The sequence below is a fragment of the Cannabis sativa genome, chromosome 6 (assembly GCF_029168945.1).
Source record: "Cannabis sativa cultivar Pink pepper isolate KNU-18-1 chromosome 6, ASM2916894v1, whole genome shotgun sequence".
Classification (NCBI taxonomy): Eukaryota; Viridiplantae; Streptophyta; class Magnoliopsida; order Rosales; family Cannabaceae; genus Cannabis; species Cannabis sativa.
Window position 1 is genome coordinate 72338085 of NC_083606.1, and position 15149 is coordinate 72353233.

The following is a 15149-nucleotide window of genomic DNA, read 5'->3' on the forward strand; positions in this document are numbered from 1 at the left end:
ATGTGTAGAAAAGTAACACTCGAAGACCCATTGGCGAGCTGTATTAGAAGAAGAAAACAAAGTATTGGAAAATTCGATAATGCATCCTATTAAAAGGGGTGTGTCGATATACTTTTATTTCGTTTGGTATCTGAAATAATTTTTTTTATCAAATTTTTTCTTATGGTTATGCATGTTATAGTTATTTAAGACATCCTATAAAATTTTGAAAAATTTAGAAAAATTTAACACACTGAAAATAGGGTTCAAACAGTGTGTTGCACGCATGACTATTTTATTTTATACGTGTGTGAAATAGACTGTTTGAACATTGTTTTCTATATTATAAATTATTTTAAATTCCTTAAAATTTTGTATGATATCTTAAATAACTATAATGTACACGAATATGAAAAAAAATTAAACTAAAAATTCTTCTAGATGGCGAAATAAATACAGTGTGTATCAGTGCATCCCTTTTAAAGGGGTGTATTGTAGAATCATATATATAAGTTATGTAGTTGAGGATGTTAAATAAATTTTACTTATTAGAAAAAAAGAGATACTTCTCTTATAACAATTCCTATGATGAATTTTGAAGTTGAAGATAAAAAATAAAAGCCCAAACCCCCTATTGTTGAGCCCAATTTAATTAGTAATTTATTGAAAATTTTGCACAATACATTTTAAAATATATTTTTTTTACATTTTTACCAATTTTTTTTTACAAATATTTACAAATGTTGCTTTTACATTACTTTTCTGTAGCTACAATGTAAAAAAATATTATTCTAAAATAACAGAAAAATAACATTGTGTACTAAAAACAAACCACATTGCTTTTACATACGTCAAAATAATATTTTTTTCGAAAATAATAAAAAAAAAAAAAACTATATTTTTATAAGAATAATTCATTAATATATAAAATCTGATTCGTAAAAATATAAAAAAAAAATTATCATTTTTATATATTTATCATGAAATAATTTCCAATCTATTTTATGATAAGAAGTAGTCCAAAAAAATTAAAGATAACAAACAAGATGTATTAATTTATATATATAGTACTACTTGTTCAAAAAAAAATTATATACATACTACTTACTAAAAAAAAAGTGGAAATACACTTTATTTGGCCCCATAATAAAGAAAAAGACACATAAATATGTTATGTATTTATATTTATAAAGCAAATGAATCAACAGATTATTCAGTCATTCTCAAATCTAAACAAAAACTTAACAACTTCAAGAACACAGACAGATCACACAGAGAAGAAAACTTCAGAATATTATTACAAAGAGTTCCACAAAATGATCCAAATGCCAAATATATATTGCCAATGTTCCTGCTGTGATGCCATTATACATAAACTAATCAAATATGACAGATATGAACTCTCAATAGTAAATGACTAAAAGACTACTAACTAGTTTAGTTTAGTATAAGAAAAACAGTTCTCTTTATGTTAGATTTGTATATTTACAATATAGACATTAATCACTACCAAGGTTCCAAAGATCTTTCATCTTCATCATTGGGGTAATTCCCCAAATAAGTACTCCAAAACTCTGCATTATCTCTATAAGACACAACTTCATTGCTCTCATTATGGCCATCCTCAAAAACTGAATCTTCAGATTCAAACAAATTCTCAAAACCATCACCATAATCATCGTCGTCTTCGCTATCACCATCATCTTCATCGTGTTTATCATCATTAGAATCGCAAATGTCAATGCCACTCTTCCGAGCTCTTCTCCTGTCTCTCCTCATTCTCTTCCCCTGTATGACCAATTTCATTAACTCTTCTCTTATATCCAAAGATGGATCTTTCTCCAAAAGCCTGCCATTATCATCAAACCCTTCTACCAAGAGCACTGAATCTCGATGCCCTTTCAAGCTCACGTAGAATAACTCCGGATGTCTTATGATCATCCCCCTCAACTTGTTGGACAGTCCAAACTCCTTTCTAAAATGAGTCAAGTGATCAATCAATGTCCTCTTCTCTACTGTCATTCCTAACACCTCACGCACCACCGCGCAACCTCTTTTCTCAGCCTCAATAGACTCCTTCACCAACTCAGCAGCAGGAGTTTTGTAAGGACAAACATCAGGAATTTCACCAAACTTAATCAAAAAATCATGATGACGCCTCTTCAAGTTCAATCCTTTCCTCAATCTCAAATGCTTAAACTTCAACGGCCTATCAACTATCAACTCCCGCGATTTAACATCAGGAGAAGGTAAAGCCTTTGCAAGATCTTCCTCCCAAGTGACAAGTTCAAGTGCTCGGCCATACGAAGTGTCAACAATCTTGAACTTATCCGGGTGATCATTACAAAGGCGCGATCTAAAATTAGGAGGAAGACCAAGATCAGGAGCAAGATGAACGATTTTCGACAAAAGCAATCTCTTATGAGAAGAGAGCATAAGAAGTTTCTGAAGCTTTTGTACCAATGTAGCCGAAATAGCTAACTTGTAGCTTAATTCCCGGGCTGCAAGAGTCTCTGCAGCCGGGGTTAAACGAACACAGAGTTGGGGATATGTCTTGGTAGCATTGAGTGGAAATGGTGGCCATTCAATAGAAAAGAGTTCAAATATTGTAGGGTAACGACATATCATTGAAAGAATTGACTTTGGTGTTGAAATAGAGAGATAAGGTCTACATTTGGAAAGTATATGAAGAGGTATATAGTGTTTTGGTTTAGATAAGAGTAAAGTTATCAACTTTTGAACAAACCTTATCTTGTGTTGCTTTACTATATGCCTATCTAAACTAGGACTACGAACTGTTTTAATGGATGAACAAGAAATTGAAAGGGAAAGATTTGGTTTTGGTTTTGTTTTACTGTCTTTACATAATTTTCCTATGTTGCCCAGATAGCAATGAGCAGGGTTTCTAGGGAGGAATTCAGTTATTGGGTATTCTCTTTGATTGGTGGAAAATGGTAAAGATAATGCCATTGATGACATTGATGATTTTCGAGAACAGACCATCAAAACGAAAGAGTAACGAAGGAGCCCATGAATCAAATTATGATGTAAAACGAGAATTTGAGACTAATTAGAGAGAGATAAAGAGGGGGGCAGAATAAAAATACCTTCTTTAGGGTTGAGAAGGGAGAAGAGCGGCGGATGTGGGTGTGGTGGTGGTGGTGCCGCCGTGGTGTTGTGGTGTGTAGGCCGCTGTTTGAGAGAATTTTAGAGAGAAAGGGATAAGAGAACGATAGTGATTAGAGCATCTCCTATTCTAATAGCTGAAAAAATAAAAATAAAAAACAAATGATTATTTAAAAAAAAATTTTAAAAAAAACTTTTTTATTATTAGACTTCAAAACCGTTTTGTTTTGTTTTTTTTTATTTTTATTTTTATAGATTTCTACATAAAATTTTTTATTGTAACTAATTAACGGAACAACTTAATCACAATAAAAAAAAATATTATAGCAATCCACATAGAATCATATGAGAAACAACTTTAGAAACTCAAACCGTAAATTTGAAATAAAAAAAGTTAAAAAAAAATAATATATGGGATAATTTCTCTAAATTTAAATTTAAAGGTTCTCTATTTATTTTTTTAATAATTATTTTGTACTTAATTATTTACTCCCATTAGCTCATGTTTATTATATTTTATTACTTTTTAATTGTTTTCTTTAACTTTAATTAATATAAATATTTTATTTAAATGAGTAAAGTAAAATGAAAATAAATAAAGTTGACCCCAAAAATTATTAAGTGTAATTTTTTGTCATTAATATTATATCCAAAAAATTTACTAAGTATAAAATTTCAAAATACACTAAAAGCATATTGACAAGAAAGCGAAAGTCGATCCACGTAAAGGGACAAGTCGACACGTCAAGACTCGATTTGAGCTCCCTGCACGAGGAGCTCCCCGCTGCCGCTCCACCATCTCCGCGCGTCCAAGGGAGATCCCCGCTCCCAGCACTCCCCACATGCACCAAGGGAGCTCCGACTCTCATCACTCCCCACATGCATCAAGGGAGCTCCATACCCTCTTGATCTCTCTATCTCTCCTCAAGTTCCTTTGCTCCCTCTTCCGACACTTAGCTAAACTACAAAGTGTTACTCCCTTTCTTAACACTTAGCCAAATTAATTATAAAGTATTGCTCTCTCATTATAAGTATATAAGTTTTAATGGAAATAATACCAAAGGGATGTGCGACTGAGAGCGGGTCCGTTAAAGTTAGTACGGCTCCAACAAAGCCTGAAGAGAGGAGGTGATTTTACAACGGATACAACAAGTACAAGTAGTGAAGACACCATTTGTCTCATTTTAGGTACAAGCTAACATCTGACCAACACTCCTCCACTACCCATCTGTACGCTAACTCTCATGGTACATTCAGAACTTTATCTCCTTATTTTTGAGACCACTTGCATTTCAGAGCCATTAGAGTTCAAGTATATAAACCTCATTTGAACACTTGAAAAGGGGTTAAAAAAGAATCATTTGTAAAAAATTTTAGAGATTCGATACAATATTATTTTACTCCATTAATTTTCTTAGTTTCTCTTAAGTTTTTTATCTTCACCCTTTTATATTTGATTTTATAACTAAAATTTAGTTGATGAGTTCTTACTGCAAACATGTATTTTAAAAAATAAAATAAAAAAATTATTGAGAGTACTGAAAGAAAGATTGATAATTTTTTTTTTCAACAAACAAATTTTTTATTTTATTTAGTACTATTATTTATTTTTCTCACATATTTATTATTATTATTAATAATCTCAATAAACAAAATTTGTTTTTAGAATAATCAACATTATTACAAACTCAAACCCAGAAAAAATAATGTTTAAACATGTCACACAACATTCAAAACATAGAAATTTAGGGTAATGTTATAACTACTTTTCATTAAGCCCTTATAAATTTACTTTTCGATTTTACCCACAAATCATCATAAAATATTATTTATAATTATACATGCATGATCTTTTCAATTTTTAATTAATGTGGGATTTTCCTTTTAAGGAAATTAAAGTGAGATTTTAGTTGCATATCTAAATAGTTACTAATGAAATTAATGCTCTCTCTCTCTTCTCTCTTGTCTCAATCGGAACTAATAAAGTGGGAAATTCCTATTTGGGCAAGCAAATTTCTTGGAGATTTATCTAATTTAAGGATAATAAACATTATAAATAAAAAAAATATAGATTATATAAAAATTGTTATAAATAGTATTAATTATGTGGATGTCCAAATCTTTTATTTATTACCATTAATGTAATCAACATTCCCTTTTTCTTAGTTTTCCTTTCTCTTAGTTTCTTAATATTTGACTCTTGTATCTGTATAAATAGGAGATCACCTATTGGAATAAAACACTCAGAAAATTCTCATCTCTTCTCTATTTTCTTTCTCTAAATTATAATATTACATAATACTAATATTTCATAATACGTTATCAGCACGAGCCTCTAACCAAGTTTTATCCATGGCAAACCTTGCAAAACTTGATTTTGTGGCACTTGATATTTCTGGAAAAAACTATTTGTCATGGATTCTTGATGTTGAAATCTATTTAGATGCTATGGGTCTTGGAGACACCATCAAATATCAAAATACTGAAACAAAACAAAATAAGGCCAAGGCTATGATTTTCCTTCGCCATCATCTCAATGAGGGGTTAAAATCTGAATATTTAACCGTAAAAGATCCTCTTGTGCTTTGGCAAAATTTGAAAGAAAGATATGACCATCAAAAAACTGTCATATTGCCAAAGGCTAAGAATGATTGGTTGCACCTGAGGTTGCAAGATTTTAAATCAGTAAGTGATTATAACTCTTCAATGTTTAATATCACTTCTAAACTAATGTTGTGTGGAGAAAAAGTTACTGACTATGAAAAAACATATACTACTTTTCATGCCTCTAATGTGCTCCTGCAGCAGCAATATAGAGAGCAAAATTTTAAAAAATATTCAGAATTGATTTCATGTCTTCTAGTAGCTGAGCAGAATAATGAACTTTTGATGAAAAATCATGAATCTCGCCCAACTGGGTCTGCTCCATTCCCTGAAGTGAATGCTACAATTGCTGACAATCATAATCATAGTCGTAGTCGTGATCATAATTGAAGTAATAGACGTGGTTGTGACCGTAATCAAAGTCGCGGTCGTGGTCGCGATCACGGTCGAAGCAATGTTTGGCATCGTAATGGTCAAAATAAAAATTCATATACTCCAATGAAAAGCACAACTACTGAGAACAAGGGAAAAGGTCCTCAAAATAATAATCATAGAAATTCTGAAAATTTATGTTCTAGATGTGGAATAAAAGGACACTGGGCACGTGCCTGTCGTACGGCAAAACACCTTGCTGATCTTTATCAAGCATCTGTGAAAGGAAAGGAGAAAATAGAAGCAAATTTTGCCTATCAAGATGATGATTTCTCAAAGAGCCTTTGGATATTACGCACTTAGATGTTGCAGATTTTTTTAATGAAGATCTCATTAATAATAACATGAATATCGATAATGGAGATGAGAATGTCCACAATTAGTCACTTTTCTTTGTTATGTTTTTTTTATTATTATCATTTATTTACTTTAAGGTGTTTATTTTATTTGGCATGTTTATGTAATGAACTTTTATTATTTAAGCATTTATATTTTGAACTTATTATGTTTTTTTTTTGTTAATGAAGTAATGGACATTTGTCATTCTATACATGATTCTACAAATAATGGTGATGATATGTGTTTGGTGGATAGCGCAACCACTCATACAATACTTAGAAGTGATAAATATTTTTCAAATTTATCAAGAATGAAGGCAAATGTTAATACAATATCAGGCACTGCAAATTTAATTGAAGGCTCTGGAAGAGCCATTATATTGATGCCTAGAGGAACAAAAATTATTATAGATGATGCCTTATTATCCACCAAATCAAAAAGGAATCTATTGAGTTTCAAAGATATACGTCGTAATGGATATCATATTGAGACAATAGATGAAAATAATTTTGAATATCTTTGCATTACATCTATTGTTTCAAGAAAAAAATGCATATTAGAAAAATTACCTGGTTTGTCTTCAGGTTTGTACGTTACACGTATAAGTACAATAGAAACTCATGTTAGTGAACGAGAAGTTCACAAACCAGAAAAATTTATTTGTTATTTGGCATGACCGGTTAGGTCATCCCGGTTCAATTATGATGCGTAGAATAATAGAGAACTCACATGGTCATCCATTGAAGAACCAAAAGATTCTTTTATCCAGTGAGTTCTCATGTGCTACTTGTTCTCAAGGAAAGTTAATCATTAAGCCCTCACCGGTAAAGGTTGGAATTGAATCCCCTGGATTTCTTGAACGAATTCAGGGCGACATATGTGGGCCTATTTGCCCACCATGTGGACCATTCAGATATTTTATGGTATTGATAGATGCATCAACTAGATGGTTACATGTTTGCTTATTATCTACTCGTAATGTAGCATTTGCAAGATTGCTTGCTCAAATAATCCGATTACGAGCACAATTCCCAGACTATGCAATCAAGACAATCCGCCTTGATAATGCTGGTGAATTTACATCACAGGCTTTTAATGATTATTGTATGTCAATAGGGATAAATGTTGAACATCCTGTTGCTCATGTACATACACAAAATGGTCTAGCAGAATCATTTATTAAGCGCCTCCAATTAATTGCAAGATCATTACTTATGAGAACAAAACTCTCAATTATAGCTTGGGGACATGCTATTTTACATGCTGCGGAACTTGTACGCATTAGGCCAACATCATATCACAAATTCTCCCCACTACTATTGGCTTTTGGTCAGGAGCCAAATATTTCCCATCTAAGAATCTTCGGTTGTACAGTATATGTTCCGATTGCTCCACCACAACGAACAAAGATGGGTCCTCAAAGGAGGCTGGGAATATATGTTGGGTATGAATCTCCATCTATCATTAAATATCTCGAACCCACAACTGGAGATGTATTTACAGCACGTTTTGCTGATTGTCATTTTGATGAGACAAGTTTCCCAGCTTTAGGGGCTAGGGAAAAGAAACAGCTGGAAAAAGAAATTATATGGAATGCACAATCATTATCTCAATTTGATCCTCGTACAAATCAATGTGAACTTGAAGTTCAAAGAATAATTCATTTGCAAAATATTGCAAATCAATTACCAAATGCATTCACTAACCCAAAGAAAATTACAAAATCACATATTCCAGCTGAAAATGCTCCAATTCGAATTGAAGTCCCAGAAGGACAATTAATTAATGATTCTAAAGCACGTTTGAAACGTGGTAGACCAGTCGGTTCCAAAGATAAAAATCCTCGAAAAAGAAAGGGAGCAAATAATCAAGATGGCCCTAATGAAGAGGCTAAAAATATCGAGGAAGATGTTGACATAAACAAATCTCTTGAAGAGATTCAGGTACCTGAAAATATTAGCAATAATGAGATCTCAATAAATTATGTCAATACAGGAAAAGAATGGAACCGACTCGAAGTAATTGTCGACAATATTTTTGCTTATAATGTAGCGCTAGAAATTATGAATGAAAACGAGGATCTTGAACCTAAATCTATCAAAGAATGTCAAAATAGAAAAGATTGGCCAAAATGGAAAGAAGCAATTCAAGCAGAATTGAATTCACTTGCTAAACGCAAAGTATTTGGACCTATAGTCCAAACACCTGAAGGTGTGAAACCCGTTGGATACAAATGGGTATGTTTACGTAAAAGAAATGAGAAAAATGAAGTTGTGAGATACAAAGCAAGACTTGTAGCTCAAGGTTTTTCTCAAAGGCCAGGTATTGATTATGAGGAGACATATTTTCCTGTGGTGGATGCAATAACATTAAGATATTTGGTTAGCTTGGCTGTGAGTGAAAAACTCGATATGCGATTAATGGATGTAGTCACAACTTATTTATATGGATCACTAGATAGTGATATTTACATGAAGATCCCTGAAGAATTTAAGATGCCTGATGCATATAATTCAAGCAATCGAGAAATGTGCTCAATTAAATTACAAAGATCATTGTATGGATTAAAACAATCAGGACGCATGTGGTACAATCGACTTAGTGAATATTTATTAAAAGAAGGATATAAAAATGATCCTATTTGCCCATGTGTTTTTATAAAAAGTTCAAGTCCTGAGTTTGTTATCATTGCTGTATATGTTGATGATTTGAATATTATTGAAACTCCAGAAAAACTTTCAGAAGCTGTGGAATATCTAAAGAAAGAGTTCGAAAAGAAAGATTTAGGAAAAACAAAATTTTGTCTTGGTTTACAAATTGAGCATTTAAAATGTGGAATTTTCATTCATCAGTCAACTTATACTGAAAAGATTTTGAGACGGTTTTATATGGATAAATCACACCCATTGAGTAGCCCAATGGTAGTTAGGTCACTTGATGTAGAAAAAGATCATTTTCGACCTAGAGAAGAACATGAAGAGCTCCTTGGTCCAGAAGTACCATATCTTAGTGCAATAGGAGCATTGATGTATCCTGCTAATTGTACAAGACCTGATATAGCTTTCTCTGTCAATTTATTAGCAAGATTTAGTTCTGCTCCAACATATAGACATTGGAAAGGGATTAAGCACATACTACGCTATCTCCAGGGTACTATTGATAAAGGATTATTCTATTCTAATAATTGTGGGTCACAACTTATTGGCTACGCAGATGCAGGATATTTATCTGATCCACATAAAGCCAGATCTCAAACTGGCTATTTGTTCACTTGCGGTGACACTGCTATATCCTAGCGATCAACAAAGCAAACTCTGGTGGCTACTTCCTCAAATCATGCTGAGATACTTGCAATTCACGAGGCAAGTCGAGAATGTGTTTGGTTAAGATCAATGACACAACATATTCGAGGAACATGTGGATTAACATCTAATAAAGAAGTACCAACAATTCTCTATGAAGATAATGCTGCTTGCATCGCTCAACTTAAAGGAGGGTACATTAAAGGAGACAGAACTAAACATATTTCACCAAAATTCTTCTTTACACACAATCTTCAAGAAAATGGTGATATCGATGTTCAACAAATTCGATCAAGCGATAATCTTGCAGACTTATTCACGAAGTCATTACCAACATCAACTTTTGAATAGATTGTTCACAAGATTGGAATGCGTCGATTAAAGGATCTCCACGAATGCCAAAATGAGGGGGAGTAATTTCATACTGCACTCTTTTTTCCTTGACCGAGTTTTGTCCCACTGGGTTTTCTCGGCGAGGTTTTTAATGAGGCAGTTATTATGGACATCCAAGGGGGAGTGTTATAAATAGTATTAATTATGTGGATGTCCAAATCTTTTATTTATTACCATTAATGTAATCAACATTCCCTTTTTCTTAGTTTCCCTTTCTCTTAGTTTCTTAATATTTGACTCTTGTATGTGTATAAATAGGAGATCACCTATTGGAATAAAACACTCAAAAAATTCTCATCTCTTCTCTATTTTCTTTCTCTAAATTATAATATTACATAATACTAATATTTCATAATAAAAATAATAATATTATATAATGTTAATAATTTACAGTACAAGAGGTTTTGTAAATTCATAAAGAAAATTTATAATAACTAAAAAATACTATTACAAAATAGAGTAATTTTTTTTGCGTAAATATATAAGTCTAATTCTCGGTTGCAGATAAATATTTAAATTTAATTTTTAACTGTAATAATTCTTAAGCTGTATTTATGAAACTTTCGTAAGCATTTTATCGTGTCATTTTCTTATTGTTATATTTAAATAAAAAATTAAAATTTAATAAACTGTATCAATCATAGATTGCCACGATAATAAAGTACCTACGTAAAATTAAATTATAACTTAAATATTACTACCGTTAAAATTAAATTAATGTATTTATTTGTAACTCAGAGTTAAACTTAAGTACTTATCCTACAAATTATTCTTACAATATAATAAAAATCAAACGGCACCCATCGGGCAGCAGCAGCATTCGGATGGTAAATTAACCCCATTCACACCCCCATTTCTTATTTAGACGACAAATACCCTTCCCAATAGAGTTGGGTATCCACCCAACCTATCCCGATACCTTATAAAGTGTAATATTATTATTGGTACAATTTAATATCAAATCCTACTTATAGTAATTTAATAAAAATTATTAATTAATTATAAAACACCATATCATAAAAGTAAAAGTGTGTTAGACACCTTAATATCCCCTAACAATGCTCATATTCTTATGGTACACATGTGAAAGGTAAGGTAATTAGATAATATGATTTTGAGAATTGTTAAAAGATATCCAAGTACTACCAATAAAAAGTGCTTGACACCATAATTTATCATTTCCAACTAACTTGTGCATAAACAGATAATAATTAAAGAAATTACAATAGAAAAACGCGTAAGTTGCAATTCAAGTCAAATTCTTATAAATGTCTCCTCTTGACTTAATTATCGTTCTCACCTCATACCATATATTCCACTCCAAATTTGGTTTTTTTTTTTTTTTATATTTGCCTATTAACTACATTGGGACCCAAAAACATTATTATTTAAGGAATACAAACACAATTCACAATCATAATAATAAACATATCAAATATCAAAATACCATATATGATGATGAAACAAACCTTCTTCATCTCCCATGGCTCACCCACTCTTTCCATCGACGAAACTCTTCCAGCCAGGCACTTTCTACAGTCATGGAAGGAAACCATCTTCCCCACCATACCTACCTCCATTTTAGTCATATCAGCTCACTGGGAAACCTCTGTTCCCACCCTCAATTTTCTCAACAACCGTCCTAATGACACCATCTATGATTTCTATGGCTTCCCTCAATCAATGTACGAGGTCAGTAAAGTTTGCTTTTTTATGCTTTTTTGGGCTGAAAACCAACCTGGGTTGCCTCAAATTTCAATCTTTGATCTGATTTTCCTGACTTTATTTATTGGGGGTTGAATGAATTTGAGATTTAAGGTGATGGCTCCAAATGACTATTATTCATAAATTTAATTATATATAATTATCTATTTGCTCTGTCCAACTATATGTGCTTTAGGGGTTGAATGAATTGAGATTGAAGATTTGAGCATTTATAGATTTGTTTTTATGGTTTTGACTTTTGAAAATATGTTCCCAAATGACTATTCATAATATTTTTGGCTGTGAATTGATCACTTTGTTCTTTCTTTGATGTTCTGTCAATATCATAAAATGGATTTTGGGTTTTTCAATTTATTGTCTTTGAACTTTTCTTTCTCATGTTTTTATTAACTTTTAATTAGCAGATACCTCAATTTCAACTCTCAACTACATTTAAAAGGGTCCCTATTACTTCCCTTATACAGATCAGCTTGATTCTAATTCTCAATCTCACATTTGATTTTGCTTACAATCCTTGTTTTGTTTGACTCTACTTTTACAATCCCTTATCTGATTTTGTCAACATAATTATCTCATCATCACAGCTCAAGTATCCAGCTCCAGGGGCACCACAACTAGCCAAGAGAGTAAAAGACATTCTTTTATCATCAGGCTCAACAAAACAAGTCAATGAAGACACCAAACGAGGGTTAGACCACGGTGCTTGGGTTCCCCTAATGCTGATGTACCCCGAAGCCCAAATCCCAGTGTGCCAGCTCTCGGTGCAGCCACACAAGGACGCGGCCTATCACTACAACATAGGCAAGGCATTGGCTCCTCTCAAGGACGAGGGTGTTCTCATCATTGGCTCGGGAAGTGCCACTCACAACTTGAGACACCTTAAGCCTCAAGATGGTGTGGTTCCTTGGGCGATGGAGTTCGATACATGGCTTAAAGAGGCTTTACTTAATGGAAGGTACGAGGATGTGATCAAGTATGAGGAGAAGGCTCCTCATGCTAAAGTGGCACATCCTCGTCCTGAACATTTTTACCCTTTGCATGTGGCAATGGGCGCGGCTGGTGTAGATGCCAAAGCTAAGCTCATACACCATAGTTGGAGCCTTGGTTCACTCTCTTATGCCTCTTACCAGTTCACTAGTGCTCCAACTTCATAGTAAATTTGTTGTGTGAAAATGGATTATTGGTTTATACATAACATGTAACAAAGGTTCTTAAATAATAAGGTCTCTCTCAACCAGGACCAAAAATATTGTAACTCTATATAGAATGGTTATCTTATCTTATCTTATGGTGTTTTCTTCTAAAAGTAAATTGTTATTTTAAAGATTTATTTAAAAGAAAGGTTGGTGACAATGTGCATATCAACAAAGAACTATATGATGGTTTTTTCTCTTTCTTTTTCTTTTCTTTCTTTTTTTTTTTAAAAAAAAAGTAATGGTGTAAAAAAGTAAATGAGGTTTTTTTTTTATTTGAGTGTTTATATTTTACTTGGGACTCGAACCAGGACCTCCAAGACACACACACCCACCACTTGAACTAACCTCAAGTGGTTAAAAAGTAAATGAGGTTAGGTGACAAGGAAAACTACCCTTTGGAAAACTTAGAAGTAAAAAGAGTTGGTTGTTAATAATTAGATGACTTTCCTGACTTAAAGTTAAATATTTTTTTTGTGGGCTATAATAAGTTACCTTGTTAGTTAGGAGCAAATCCTAACAATAATAATAATAATAATTAAAAAATTAAATAGTACTTAAAATCAGATTACTAATTTTGCAGCAGCAACATGAAAATAAGAAAAGACAACTAAGAATAGGAATTGAATAAAATTTAAAATAGATAAAAAATAAATTGATAAAAAAATTATTAAATTTTTTCTCATCAGGAATGATATAGAATTATTATTCCACTAAAATAGTGGAAAGACTATTCCATTAGAATGACATTCCAACAAAAAATGAAGATTATTTCCTTTCCTTTCCATTCAATTTCATTACCTCCAATCAAACATCACCTTTTGTAAAAACAAAATTAAATTTTGTAAAACTGTAAAAAAAAAAAACGGTAAATTCATAAAAACATATATATTTTATCATTTTTTGGTATTTATGAAATAATTCTTGAGAGGAAATTGTTTTGATCCAATACATTTTATTTTATATTTTTTTTATTAGAGTTGTACATAATATATAATTTATTTTGGAAGTAGTCATGGGAAGTGGGAACTGCTCCGAGTGAAACTGAGGTTATTGTTAAACTTAGGTGGCGTTTGGTAACACTTTTTTAATCAGTTTTCTGTTTTTAAAAGTGGAAAAGTGAAAATATTTTTTAAAAACATGTTCTATAAAACTGTTTTTACTTTTCAATTTTATAATTAGAAATCAAAATTTTAAAAACAAAAAAAAAAATCACTTTCAATATTTTTTTAAACAGTTTTTTTTTAATTAATCTTTTGGATTACAACTAGACCCGGACCCAAATTCCCTCCTCACGGCCTTGGCGCTGAACCCGGCTTTTGACCCGAACCCGAATCAACCCCGGATCTTGACCCAACTTAAATAAAATCAAAAAATAAAAATGAAAATGAACTTTACAGAACACACTTTTGTTGTCTGTTTTTAAAATTGAAAAATAAAAGTGGTTAGAGAACGCATTTTTGTTTTTTAAAAATAAATTTTTTAAAAACAAAAATTTTACTTTCATTTTACGATTAAAAAATTAAAAAACAAAAATGTTACCAAACCGCACCTTAATTAACCATTCATATTATTTAAAATATATTTTATTTATATATATCTTCAAAATCAAAATTTTCAAAAACAAATATCTTACAAAAATTTAAATTATTAATAATAAACATACTAAAATATAATTTATATGAACAAAGCTTTCTATAGTTTATGTTCTCTTAAATATCTGTTAAATATATAAGTATTTTTTATTTTAATTTAACAATATCCTTATGGGAATTAAGTTTCAAAAATAGCTTTAGGTAGAAAATTTTGTTATGATGATTATGAACTATATTTTTTTTTTTATTTATTCAACTATAAACTAGGTACGTTTGTTTTCTTTTAAATAAGTGCATATGGAAATTGTAAAATTATTAATCATTTTGAAAAACAAAAAATAAAATAAATACCTAAAAAACATAATTAATTGATATGAATAAGTGTTCTCTTTCAAAAAAGAAAATGATAAAATTAACAAACAATCATCAAAACATTATTAAGTAAAAAAAAAAAAAAAAAA

General features: G+C 31.3%; 2 protein-coding genes across 2 annotated transcripts; one reads left to right on the plus strand and one right to left on the minus strand.

Moving 5' to 3' along the window:
• Positions 1 to 1246: 1246 nt before the first annotated feature.
• On the minus strand, positions 1247 to 3504 carry LOC115695870 (protein WHAT'S THIS FACTOR 1, chloroplastic). Its single transcript, XM_030622962.2, has one exon. The coding sequence runs from the start codon at positions 2980 to 2982 to the stop codon at positions 1486 to 1488; it is 1497 nt and encodes a 498-aa protein (XP_030478822.2). The 5' UTR covers positions 2983 to 3504; the 3' UTR covers positions 1247 to 1485.
• A 7926-nt stretch (positions 3505 to 11430) lies between these two features.
• LOC115695885 (extradiol ring-cleavage dioxygenase) lies at positions 11431 to 13206 on the plus strand. The gene is made up of 2 exons (XM_030622984.2): positions 11431 to 11867; positions 12485 to 13206. Exons 1-2 carry the CDS (start codon positions 11628 to 11630, stop codon positions 13052 to 13054), a joined length of 810 nt encoding a protein of 269 aa, XP_030478844.1. The 5' UTR covers positions 11431 to 11627; the 3' UTR covers positions 13055 to 13206.
• The last annotated feature ends 1943 nt before the right edge of the window (positions 13207 to 15149 follow it).

Excerpts from the sequence above, each read along its gene's own strand:
- LOC115695870 (XM_030622962.2), bottom strand. The coding sequence starts at position 2,982 with ATGGTCTGTTCTCGAAAATCATCAATGTCATCAATGGCATTATCTTTA.
- LOC115695885 (XM_030622984.2), top strand. The coding sequence starts at position 11,628 with ATGATGATGAAACAAACCTTCTTCATCTCCCATGGCTCACCCACTCTT. Across the intron at positions 11,868-12,484 it reads TCCCTCAATCAATGTACGAG|CTCAAGTATCCAGCTCCAGG; the intron begins GTCAGTAAAGTT and ends TCATCATCACAG.